At 46.0% G+C, this 13,006-nt stretch overlaps 1 protein-coding gene across 1 annotated transcript in view; it reads right to left on the bottom strand.

Annotated features, from left to right (window-relative positions):
* The window catches only part of crot (carnitine O-octanoyltransferase), a 95,030-nt gene that overhangs the window by 59,759 nt on the left and 22,265 nt on the right, over nt 1–13,006 (bottom strand). The window contains exon 2 of the mRNA XM_070881340.1: nt 2,331–2,470. Within this exon, the coding sequence (XP_070737441.1) occupies nt 2,331–2,445 (115 nt within the window). The 5' untranslated portion in view covers nt 2,446–2,470. The remainder of the gene's footprint in view (nt 1–2,330; nt 2,471–13,006) is intronic.

Raw genomic sequence — 13,006 nt, 5'->3', positions numbered from 1 at the left:
AGCACTCAACATCTCCCATGTGTCAAAATATAAAAATCCAAGGACCAAGGCATTATTGCAGCTTGGAAGAGGCTGTTGGATACCAAATTCAATTAAACATTGCAATATATAATCATGAAAACACTGTCTCAGAATATTTGTTTCTGATGTCCTTTTCTGTTGTGGCGAGTAATAATTTAGAAAAAACTGAAATCTTTGAAAGGAACTAAATAAGTGTTTTACTATGCATTATGCATGTTGAAATCAGTATCAAAAAGGTTCAGTCCACTCCCTGGCTTAAGGCAACATGCCATTCTTGTAGAAGATCACAAACTAGCATCTCACATAGAACAGTGGTCTCAAACATTTTGGTTGAAGGACCCTTTTTTAAATGGATTTGTAATTACGGACTCCCCCTTCGAAAATTATAATACTACAAAATACGCCTAATCTGAATGTGCTGCATGTAGAGTGTTTTACATGCAGAACTTTAGGGGTGGGTTTTCGACTTTGACGTTTTCGGGGTGAAAACGGAGGCGGGGCGGGGAACTTACCGTCCGATTAAAGTTTGCGCTTTGTGGAGTAACTTGTGTCATTTGGGCCTGTGCAAAGGGAGGCCTTGTACTACTTTTGCAGTGCAAAAACGGGAACCTCGCCAACTTTAGTGCGTGGCCGGGAGCGCTCCGAGAGAGGCCTTGGAAGGGGAAAAACAAACCAAAACAAAATTCACAAAACATTCAAGAAACATTGCCAACACCTTTACCACACAAATCACTGCAAAATATAAAAGAATAAACACTGGAACTTACCATTTTTACAGCTGATCTACCTCACCGCCGCCAGCAGAGCTGCACCGCTGTGTTTTCCCTGGCGGTTATCACGGGGCACGTTTCAGGGCGTACGGGTCGGGTGACTGTTGAAACTTCTGCCGGTGTCGCAATGCAAGCAGTTGCACACTAGGTGCAGCTCTCCCCAGCGGTGCTTCTAAGTGCCGCCACAAAAAAACGACCTGAGGATCGCGCCCGGACACAAAATAGCTGCCCGTCCCATTTTTCAAAACCCGGAGAACAACCGGGTCACAAACGACCCGAAAATCCAGCCCAAGTGTGTATTGCAATGTAGCTATGGTGATGTTTACAAAATGGGAATTCCTCAAGTACGTACGTATAAAATGATAGTGATTTTAAAGCATTGATTTTTTTTTTAAATTACAAATGCATTGGTTATGCAGTGTATTCAAGTGCTGCCCAGATTATTATGCCGGATTTGCTCTTTGGCCAGCCCTTGACTGTGGACAGACAGTTCTAATGTAATGCATGTCCAACTTATGGGGTTTGTTGTTTCTGGCCGTATCCTGGGGCTGCTGCAGCGGGTTGGTAGTCAGGTCGGGATCTTTGTTTACAGATGGCACACAGCTGCTGCTGCCGCCGCCACCATTTTAACCATTCACCGCCCCATTCAGCAGTGCTTGGCCGCTCAGCACTGCTCGGTCTCCATCATCGATTGGGGCTTTTTTTAATGTCCTCAAATTAAAGAAACTTGTGACAGAGGAGGTTTAGTTCGTGGACCGCCTGGAAAGTCTCTACAGGCCCCAGTTTGAGAACCACTGTTGTAGAAGATCACAAACTAGTGGCAGGTCTCAGGACTCTTCCCTCTCCCTATTCACCACTACAGAATATTTAAAAAAATTATTAAAGTGCTTTTTAAATTTTTGTATCGCACAGAATCGGGTAGCAGGAGAGACACTGGCCTCACATAAGACTCAGGACTCTTACAACTTGAGAGTGGAACGGCAGGTCAAAAGTAAACAGTTTCTGGTGAGGGTGAAGACGAGTAACCCCTCTTACCAAACTCCATTTTAATTACTGTAAGTGAGGATGGCATCAAGCGGGGCTGTGAATGGGGTTAAACAGCCTGATGACACTCACAGTCCACACTCACAGATGAAGAATGGCCAACTGGGTGATGTATCTAAGAATCAGTGGCATCTGTGGAACCAGACCCCAGCAAGTGTCACTACCTTTGTGACAAGAGATGCAAGAACAGAAAAATTAGAGTACAGGGGAAATTCAAAACACTTGAAAACAAAACCTGATCAATGCAAACTATAAAATACAAAATAAATAAATTTATAAAAATAAATTTACCCATACATTAAAATCTTTGCATCAATAATAAGAACATCATGCTGAGTATATGGTGTAGTTACTGACACAAATCTGACAATTTTATGAATGAATCTCGTCTATAAAAGGAACACTCAAAAGAATGTTCCTTTTTTGTCCCCAAAAGAGTCAACTAGTGTATGGAAGATATAAAACTCTATGTAAACAATGATGATGGTACTGTACCTGCATCTAAATACTTCATCAAGGATTCCTCGAGAGGGGGAACAGGTAACGGGGGTAATGAGTCCTGGTACTGGAACGTATGCTCTTCTTTTGACTCAAACATCTGATTTTCCATATTCTATCAAAGTTTCAGCTGATTTCTAGTTAGAGCACAAGAAAGCATGGAATGAGAACAACCATTCAGCCTTTAAAGACATTCCCTTCCACAGATGAAATACACTCTGCGACAACATCAAACGTTTATATAGTAGCACAAGAGCAAAATACTGTGGATGCTGGAATTTGAAATAAAAACAGAAAATGCTGGAAATCTCAGCAGGTCAGGCAGCATCTGTGAAAAGAAACAGAGTTAATGGGCTCAATGTTCCCCAATGCCTGTTTTTTTAGGGCCCGACTAAGCAAAAAAAACTTGAAAGTTTCCCCGTTATAATTTTTGAAATTTGCACTGCGCAGCCTGCCCTTTAGCTTTGGGGAGTGGAGCCTAAGGTCCGCCCCCACCCCGCTCTTCTGCACATGCGCAAAAAATAAATGAGGTTTTTTATGTGACTGGTATAGACGCGCATGCCCAGTACACCTTCCGGTCTGCATTCAGCCATTTTTAAAGAGTCAGTTGTGCATGAGAACTTTTATTCTGAGTGGAAAAAAATCGGAGCTGCAATATGCAACGCGGCTCAAGGACCAAGAATTTCTCACAGGACGAAGTGTAATTGAAGCCAGATGGCACAAGCTGGACACCAGCAGAGGTCAAATAAAAGTTTCACCAAAAGAAAAGAAGAAACATTGGAACCAACTTTTACAAGATTACTGTGCAATGGTGACCACACAGAGGTCCGGAGGCCAATGCAAAAGAATTGGCAGGACCTTGATCAAGCAATTAGTGCAAGTCACATTTTCATTTATTCACTGAAATTGCATTTGTAAATGTGACCATCTATATGTCCCACCCAGCAGAAAGACACTCTCTAAAAAGTTATATTTTCAGCTTTGCAGAACAAGAAAGAGAACGCGAACAGGAGGAGGCCTGGCAAATCTGCAACCTGGTGTCCGCCAAGTACTTCCCCTCTACCTTTTCCACCCCCTTCCTCACGCATGGTCTACTCCACTCATCGTACATGAATGAACACAGGTACTCAGGCTGAGTTCGTGCTAGTCAGAGTGGTGGGATTACCGGAGCGGTCGGGATTTCCCTGCTCAAGGCAGCATCTACCCTTCCCTGCTCTGGCACGAAAACTGTTCGATGAGAAGGTTGCTGCTTTGATGGGTCCTGCCTGGAGAAAAAGCAACCCCCACTGCACAAGCTGGATCCACACTCGAAAGAGAGGAGATAGGAACAGGAGTAGGACATACGGCCCCTCGAACCTGCTCCACCATTCAATAAGATCGTGGCTGATCTTATCATGAACTCAGTTCCACCTCCCTGGGGACAAAAAAGGAACATTCTTTTGAGTGTTCCTTTTATAGACAAGATTCATTGGCTAACTAAAGAAATAAAGGACTGTATCCAATTAAAAACAAGGGCATACAAAGTGGCCAAAACAAGTGGGAGGACAGAAGACTGGGAAGCTTTTAAAAGCCAGTAAAGAATGACTAAAAAAATGATTAAGAAAGGGGAGATAGACTATGAAAGTAAAATATAAAAACAGATAGCAAGAGTTTCGATAGGTATAGAAAAAGAAAAAGGGTGGCTAAAGTAAATGTTGGTTGACAAATCTTCTGGAATTTTTTGAGGATGTTTCCAGTAGAGTGGACAAGGGAGAACCAGTTGATGTGGTATATTTGGACTTTCAGAAGGCTTTCGACAAGGTTCCACACAAGAGATTAATGTGCAAAGTTAAAGCACATGGGATTGGGGTAGTGTGCTGACATGGATTGAGAACTGGTTGCCAGACAGGATGCAAAGAGTAGGAATAAATGGGTACTTTTCAGAATGGCAGGCGGTGACTAGTGGGGTACCGCAAGGTTCTGTGCTGGGGCCTCAGCTGTTTACACTGTACATTAATGATTTAGACGAGGGGATTAAATGTAGTATCTCCAAATTTGCGGATGATACTAAGTTGGGTGGCAGTGTGAGCTGCGAGGAGGATGCTATGAAGCTGCAGAGCGACTTGGATAGGTTAGGTGAGTGGGCAAATGCATGGCAGATGAAGTATAATGTGGATAAATGTGAGGTTATCCACTTTGGTGGTAAAAACAGAGAGACAGACTATTATCTGAATGGTGACAGATTAGGAAAAGGGGAGGTGCAATGAGACCTGGGTGTCATGGTATATCAGTCATTGAAGGTTGGCATGCAGGTACAGCAGGCGATTAAGAAAGCAAATGGCATGTTGGCCTTCATAGCGAGGGGATTTGAGTACAGGGGCAGGGAGGTGTTGCTACAGTTGTACAGGGCCTTGGTGAGGCCACACCTGGAGTATTGTGTACAGTTTTGGTCTCCTAACCTGAGGAAGGACATTCTTGCTATTGAGGGAGTGCAGCGAAGGTTCACCAGACTGATTCCCGGGATGGCGGGACTGACCTATCAAGGAAGACTGGATCAACTGGGCTTGTATTCACTGGAGTTCAGAAGAATGAGAGGGGACCTCATAGAAACGTTTTAAATTCTGATGGGTTTAAACAGGTTAGATGCAGGAAGAATGTTCCCAATGTTGGGGAAGTCCAGAAAACCTGTGAAATTCTCTACCACAGAAAGTTGTTGAGGCCAATTCACTAAATATATTCAAAAAGGAGTTAGATGTAGTCCTTACTACTAGGGGGATGGCGAGAAAGCAGGAATGGGGTACTGAAGTTGCATGTTCAGCCATGAACTCAGTGAATGGCGGTGCAGGCTAGAAGGGCCGAATGGCTTACTCCTGCACCTATTTTCTATGTTTCTATGTTGGTCCCTCAGAGGACGAGACCAAGGAATTAGTAATGGGGAACACGGAGATGGCAGAAACTCTAAACAAATATTTTGTATCAGTCTTTACAGTAGAGGACACTAAAAATATTCCAACAGTGAATAGTCAAGGGGCTATAGTGGGGGATGAACTTAACACAATCACAATCACTAAGGAAGTGGTACTCAGTAAGATAATGGGACTAAAGGCAGATAAATCCCCTAGACCTGATGGCTTGCATCCTACGGTCTTAAGAGAAGTAGCGGCAGGAATTGTGGATGCATTGGTTGTAATTTACCAAAATTCCCTGGATTCTGGGGTGGTCCCAGCAGATTGGAAAACTGCAAATGTTAATTCCCCTATTTAAAAAAGGAGGCAGACAAAAAGCAGGAAACTATAAACCAGTTAGCCGAACATCTGTGGTTGGGAAAATGTTGGAGTCCATTATTAAAGAAGCAGAAGGACATTTGGAAAAGCAAAATTCGGTCAGACAGATTCAGCATGGATTTATGAAGGGGAAGTCATGTTTGACAAATTTGCTGGAATTCTTTGAGAATGTAACGAACAGGGTGGATAAAGGGGAAGCAGTAGATGTGGTGTATTTGGACTTCCAGAAGGCATTTGACAAGGTGCCACATAAAAGGTTACTGCACAAGATAAAAGTTTACGGGGTTGGGGGTAATGTATTAGCATGGATAAAGGATTGGCTAACTAACAGAAAATAGAGAGTCGAGATAAATGGTTCATTCTCTGGTTGGCAACCAGTAACTAGTGGGGTGTCGCAGGGATCAGTGCTGGGACCCCAACTATTTACAATCTATATTAACAACTTAGAAGAAGGGACTGAGTGTAACGTAGCTAAGTTTGCTGATGATACAAAGATGGGAGGAAAAGAAATGTGTAAGGAGGACACAAAGAAATCTGCAAAAGGACAGACAGACTAAGTGAGTGGGATCCTGCAAATCCCCTGGGAGGACAGGCGCACCAACATCAGTGTCCTCATCCAGGCTAACATCCCTAGTATTGAAGCACTGACCACACTCGATCAGCTTCGCTGGGCAGGCCACATAGTTCGCATACCAGATACGAGACTCCCTAAGCAAATGCTTTATGCGGAGCTCCTTCATGGTAAACGAGCCAAAGGTGGGCAGCGGAAGCGTTACAAGGACACCCTCAAAGCCTCCCTGGTAAAGTGCGACATCATCACTGACACCTGGGAGACCCTGGCCAAAGACCGCCCGAGGTGGAGAAAGTGCATCCGGGAGAGCATTGAGTTCTTCGAGTCTCAACGCAAAGAACGTGAAGAGATCAAGCGCAGGCAGCGGAAGGAGCGCGCAGCAAACCAGCCCCATCCACCCCTTCCCTCGACGAATGTCTGTCCCACCTGTGACAGGGTCTATGGCTCTCGTATTGGACTGTTCAGCCACCAGAGAACTCACTTTGGGAGTGGAAGCAAGTCTTCCTCGATTCCGAGGGACTGCCGATGATGATGATGAGTGGGCAAAAATTTGGCAGATGGAGTATAATGTTGGAAAGTGTGAGGTCATGCACTATGGCAGAAAAAAATCAAAGAGCAAGTTATTATTTAAATGGAGAAAATGTGCAAAGTGATGCAGTACAGCAGGACCTGGGGGTACTTGTGCATGAAACACAATAGGATAGTATGCAGGTACAGCAAGTGATCAGGAAGGCCAATGGAATCTTGGCCTTTATTGCAAAGAGGATACACTCATAGGAGAAAGTTAAACTAGGGGACATAGTCTCAGAATAAAGGGCCGACCATTTAAAACTGAGATGAGGAGGAATTTCTTCTCTCAGATGGTTGTAAATCTGTGGAATTCTCTGCCCCAGAGAGCTGTGGAGGCTGGGTCATTGAATATATTTAAGGCGGAGATAGATAGATTTTTGAGCGATAAGGGAATAAAGGGTTATGGGGAGCGGGCAGGGAAGTGGAGCTGAGTCCATGATCAGATCAGCCATGATCTTATTGAATGGCGGAGCAGGCTTGAGTGGCCAAATGGCCTACTCCTGCTCCTATTTCTTATGTTATGTGCCAACCCAGCCTTCCAGACCAAGAGCACGGGGGTGAGGGGGAGGGGGAGGATGAAGCCCCCACTCTTGTACTCACTCTGGAGGAGGTGCTGGTGTCACCCATTGAGGTGCCAGCCCCTTTCCCGAGTGGTACGAGTATTGGGACATTTCATGGTTTCTCACAGTCTGAGGCTGTGGGTCCCAGTGGGATGCAGTGAGCCACACTCAGGGCGAGGAGGGCAAGAAAAGCTCGACAGCGCTCTCCTGAAACGCAGGATGTAACAGATGTGGTTCAAATGAAGGCAATGAGTGGGGAGAGTATTGACCTTATGCGATCACTCCAAGACACCATCAGCGAGGTGGGTGATGAGGTATCGGGACTGTTGGGAGAAGTAAACATAGAAATTAGGTGCAGGAGCAGGCCATTCGGCCCTTCGAGCCTGCACCACCATTCAATAAGATCATGACTGATCATTCAACATCAGTATCCCTTTCCTGCTTTCTCCATACCCCTTGATCCCTTTGGCCGTAAGGGCCATATCTAACTCCCTTTTGAATATATCTAATGAACTGGCCTCAAGACTCTCGCGAGAAATGGGAACACTGTCCGGGCACGAGGGAGGGAACGTCGTAGGTAGTTGGGACAATGTCAGGGCATATGGGGGAGGGATTGTCAGAGTTAGCTGCTGCAATAAAGGAACTCGCCCAGACACCGGACCATTGACGGAATCAACTGCCACTCCAATCTCAAGACCAACCTCTGAAGAGGCCCAAGCCAGGCCTTCCACATTACACCTGCCCACGCCTCCCCAACAAGTGTGCATTACCAGAGATGCTCGAAAGAATAAACTTGGTACCAACCCGAGAAACGCCAGTGGGCAGGGGTGGAGTCACCAAGACGAAGCGCGGCAGGCGGCCTTAGAATAAGGTGGAGGAGAGATGGGTGCAGTCTTTCTTTGCTGCTGGTGCTGCTGTTATTATTATTGCTGCTGTTTTAACTGTTCTCAAATTTAAAGTTTTTTATAAGTGATGTAAATTTACAAGTTTAAATGTGTATGTTATCTTAAAGTTTGTAAGTCATTTTAACTGAAGTCAAGTACAAACAAGTGTTAAAATGTTGAATAAAATATAGTTTAAATTATAACTGAATTATTTACTTTACTTGTTCCATTAACACAACACAACATTACAGAACAGGGGCAAACAGTAATCATGGTCCATGTGGAATAGTTACCGCTGAGCCTTCAGGCTGCAAAGCGTTCACGGATGAGCTGCTGGCGCAAGGCTCGAGCAATCGTTAAAGGGGCACGACGGCTCGCCCTCTTCTGCCATCATGCTGCGGGTTTAGGTAGCTGCATGACTTCCTCGTCCTCGTCCTCGGCATCTCCCTCCTCATCATCAGCTACTCTCACCTTAGGTGGGTCTTCTACTACCAGGTGCTGCTGCCTCATGATGGCTACATTATGCAGCATGTAGCACACAACAGTGAACTGACCGACAATCTCAGGGGAGTATTGCAAGTAGCCTCCGGAATGGTCCAGGCATCGGAAACGCTGTTTCAAGGTGCCAATGATCCTCTCTATTATGCTGCGCGTTGCAATGTGCGACATGTTGTATTCCGGTCAGCTTCCGTCCGGGTTGCACGTAGGGGTGTCATGAGCCAGATGGCGAGACTGTACCCGTTGTCTCCCAGTAGCCAGCTCTGCCCTTCTAGCTGCTGCTGCAGTGTGGAAGATATAACGCTCTTGCGTAGGATGAAAGCTTCATGGGTGCTCCCAGGGTATCTCGTAACAACAGCCATGATGCGATGCATGTCATGACAAACGAGCTGCACGTTCATGGAGATTTACAATCTATATTAACGACTTGGAAGAAGGGACTGAGTGTAACGTAGCCAAGTTTGCTGACGATACAAAGATGGGAGGAAAAGTAATGTGTGAGGACACAAAAAATCTGCAAAAGGACATAGACAGGCTAAGTAAGTGGGCAAAAATTTGGCAGATGGAGTACAATGTTGGAAAGTGTGAGGTCATGCAAATGGAGAAAGATTGCAAAGTGCTGCAGTACAGCGGGACCTGGGGGTACTTGTGCATGAAACACAAAAGGATAGTATGCAGGTACAGCAAGTGGTCAGGAAGGCCAAGGAAATCTTGGCCTTTATTGCAAATGGGATGGAATATAAAAGCAGGGAAGTCTTGCCAAAGCTATATAAGATATTGGTGAGGCCACACCTGGAATACTGCGTGCAGTTTTGGTTTCCATATTTAAGACAGGGTATACTTGCTTTGGAGGCAGTTCAAAGAAGGTTCACTAGATTGATTCCGGAGATGAGGGGGTTGACTTGTGAGGAAAGGTTGAGTAGGTTGAGCCTCTACTCATTGGAATTCAGAAGAATGAGAGGTGATCTTATCGAAACGTATAAGATTATGAGGGGGCTTCACAAGATGGATGCAGAGAGGATGTTTCCACCGATAGGGGAGACTAGAACTAGAGGGCATAATCTTAGAATAAGGGGCCGCCTATTTAAAACTGAAATGAGGAGGAATTTCTTCTCTCAGAGGGTTGTAAATCTGTGGAATTTTCTGCCTCAGAGCGGTGTGGAAGCTGGGACATTGAATAAATTTAAGACAGATATAGACAGTTTTTTAACCGATAAGGGAATGAGAGGTTATGGGGAGCGGGTGGGGAAGTGGACATGAGTCCATGATCGGATCAGCCATGATTGTATTAAATGGCGGATCAGGCTCGAGGGGCTGTATGGCCTACTCTTGCTCCTATTTCTTATGTTCTTTTGGAAGCCTTTTCTGTTCCTGTACATCTCGGAATCCTCCAAAAGGTGTTCGCAAGGCGATGTGGGTACAATCAATGCAGTCCTGTACGTTGGGGAAGCCAACAATCCTGGAGAAGCCTACAGCCCTGTCACGCATTGCCTGGGTGGTCATGGGGAACTTTGTGTAGTCATTTCTCCGGGAATATAGTGCAGCAATCACCTGCCAAATGCAAATGTGTGTTACATGTTGACACAGGCTCCACACCCCGCCACGCTTCTTTTGAAACTGCTGAATTGGACAGCGTTGAGCTTTTAGAAATTGATCATTTATAGTCTAAGGGTTCTCATCCCTTATATAAGAAATATAAGTGGCTGGCAGTTTAGTTCGGCTGAAATTGTTGAACTCAATGTTGAGTCCAGAAGGCTGTAGAGTGCCTCAACGAAAGATGAGGTGCTGTTCCTCGAGCTTGCATTGAGATTCATTGGAAAATGAACAGCATGATGTTCGACCTGAAACTTTGGGCTCAATTTTCCCCAATTATCTGCGCAGTTTTTCTGGCGTGCATTGTTTTTTTTTTGAGTAAATAAAAATCTCCAAGTTTCCCCGAAGTTTCTGTGCCAGCGTAATTCACTTAGGTACGATTTTTTTTTAACCTCATTGGGGGCGTAACCTGCCACCCGCGCCAATTCTGGCCATTTAAGCAAGTTTAGCCAACTATGATTATTTATTTATTTATTTATTTATTTATTTTGAGAGAGAGAGCGTGTATGTGACCGGTCTGAAAAACCTTCTGGGCAGTTAACAAATTCAGTGCAGGTAGAATCAGCACAGAAGATCCAGTTCCACGGCCGGGACAACAACAGCAGAGGGAGAGAGAGGGCGGGGGGAGCATTCGGTCAGGGTTAGGAGCGGCACTGGCTCTGGGGGAGGGATGCCTTTGGGCCTGGGCTAGAAGCGGCATCGGGCTCCGGCTCCGGGGGAGGGGCTTGGGTAGAAGTGGCACGGACACCGGCGGGGGGGGGGGGGGGGGGAGGGGAGAAAGAGAGAGGGGCCTTTCCAATTCATACAGTTTACAGGATAGACTTTTGGCACAAAGTAATATTTTCATGCTAGTAAGCTGCTGCCTTAAATAGCTGCAATGTGCAAGGTACTTGTGCAGGTTGCTGTGAGCTGACCAGTGTGAATGTATGTGGAAGAATCATGAAGGGGTTAATAAAATGGTTCTAGGAATCAATAAGAAAATAAGAACAGACAGACTTGGTTTCCCGTGAGAAAGTAGTGGACAAAGTAGCTTGTGTGACCATCACTGATAAACAAGGGTTTATGGCCATGACTTGATAAAAAGGATGCGTCTGTGAGGATAGGCAGACCTTTTGTCTGCCTGCCCCGGAATCTGTAGACTCTGTGCTGGCAGTTTGGTAACAGGTCCGAAGCTGCTTCAATAAAGATGTAAAGATTGAAGGTATCTGACTCGATTATTGTCGAATGCAGCTGACCACCCGAACTAGGACTTAACATTTGGTGTCAGAAGTGGGATCCCAAAAACTCTCGATTGGAAGTGGCTGAATCATTGATATCCTACAGACGGGACGCGGCAGAGGAAATGGGCCCCAAAGTGAGTATATTTAGTTAAATTGCCACTTTGTTTTCCTCCTGTCATAAGTTCTTGTCGCGGATCTTTCATCACTGTTCAATTAATTGTTGATGGGATCGCCCGTGGTCAGTTGTCAGATTACCCCAGGAAAAGATAGATTTGGAATTGTCCACGATGGTGGTCCGTTAAAGTTACGAAGGAATAGATTTGGAATTGTCCACGATGGTGGTCCGTTAAAATGACGAAGGAGTAGATTGATCTGGAAATTGTCTACCACAAGTAATCCATCAGATGTTAAAACAGTAAGGAATAGAGAGAAAAGGAATAAAGAGATAAGGAATAAAGAGAAAAGGAAGTTGTGCGTGCACACCACGGTGGTGGGTTAAAAGATAACTGATTTGAAATTGTCTCACTTAATGAGTCGGTCAAAACGTTGAATAACTGATTTGAAATTGTCTCACTTAATGGGCCCAAGTTTCCACATGATTCGCGCCTGATTTTTAGGAGCAACTGGTGGAGAACGGACTATTTTAGAAATCGCAATTCTTCACATTTTTTTTTCTGCAGTTCTGGTCAGGTAGAACAGTTCTAGTTTAGAACAGAATTTTTTCTTCAAAAGGGGGCGTGTCCGGCCACTGACGCCTGATTTGAAAGTTTCCACAGTGAAAATGTACTCCAAACTAAAGTAGAATGGAGCCGGTGAAGATTTTTGTAGAACTGAAAAAACCTGTTCTACACATTAAAAAATCAGGCGCAGGTTACAAATTAGGCGTCCAGAACGAGGTGGGGGGGAGGGGGGGGAAGGGAACTCATTAAATTCTACAATACATCCTTATTTATACTTCTACAAATATTATACAAATAAATCAAACCTGAATAAACATTTATAAGCCAAGAAAAGATTAAATAAACCACCTTCCTACCTGTGTGAAAGTGCTTCAGCCAGGGAGAATTCTGCAACCGTTCGTGCCGCTGAGCGGGAGGGGGAGAGAGAGAGAGATAGAGGGAGGGAGGGAGGGAGGGAGAGGGGAGGGGAGGGGAGGGGAGAGGGGAGGGGAGGGGAGAGGGGAGGGGAGGGGAGGGGGAGAGGGGGGGGGGAGGGGGAGAGAGGGAGAGAGGGGGGGAGAGGGGGAGAGGGGGGTGGGGTCGGGGAACAGGAGCGGATGTCGGGGCGGGGTGGGGGGAGCGGGTCTCGGGTCGGGGGGAGCGGGTCTCGGGTCGGGGGGGGGAGCGGGTCTCGGGTCGGGGGGGAGCGGGTCTCGGGTCGGGGGGGGGAGCGGGTCTCGGGTCGGGGGGGGAGCGGGTCTCGGGTCGGGGAGTGGGTGTCAGGTCGGGTCTGGTCGGCGGGAGGGGGGGGCAAGTGTCGGGTCTGGTCGGGGGGGGGGGGGGGGGAGCAGGAGC

The sequence above is a fragment of the Pristiophorus japonicus genome, chromosome 5, assembly GCF_044704955.1.
Source record: "Pristiophorus japonicus isolate sPriJap1 chromosome 5, sPriJap1.hap1, whole genome shotgun sequence".
Lineage (NCBI taxonomy): Eukaryota > Metazoa > Chordata > Chondrichthyes > Pristiophoridae > Pristiophorus > Pristiophorus japonicus.
This window is presented reverse-complemented; position numbering and strand designations above follow the sequence as displayed.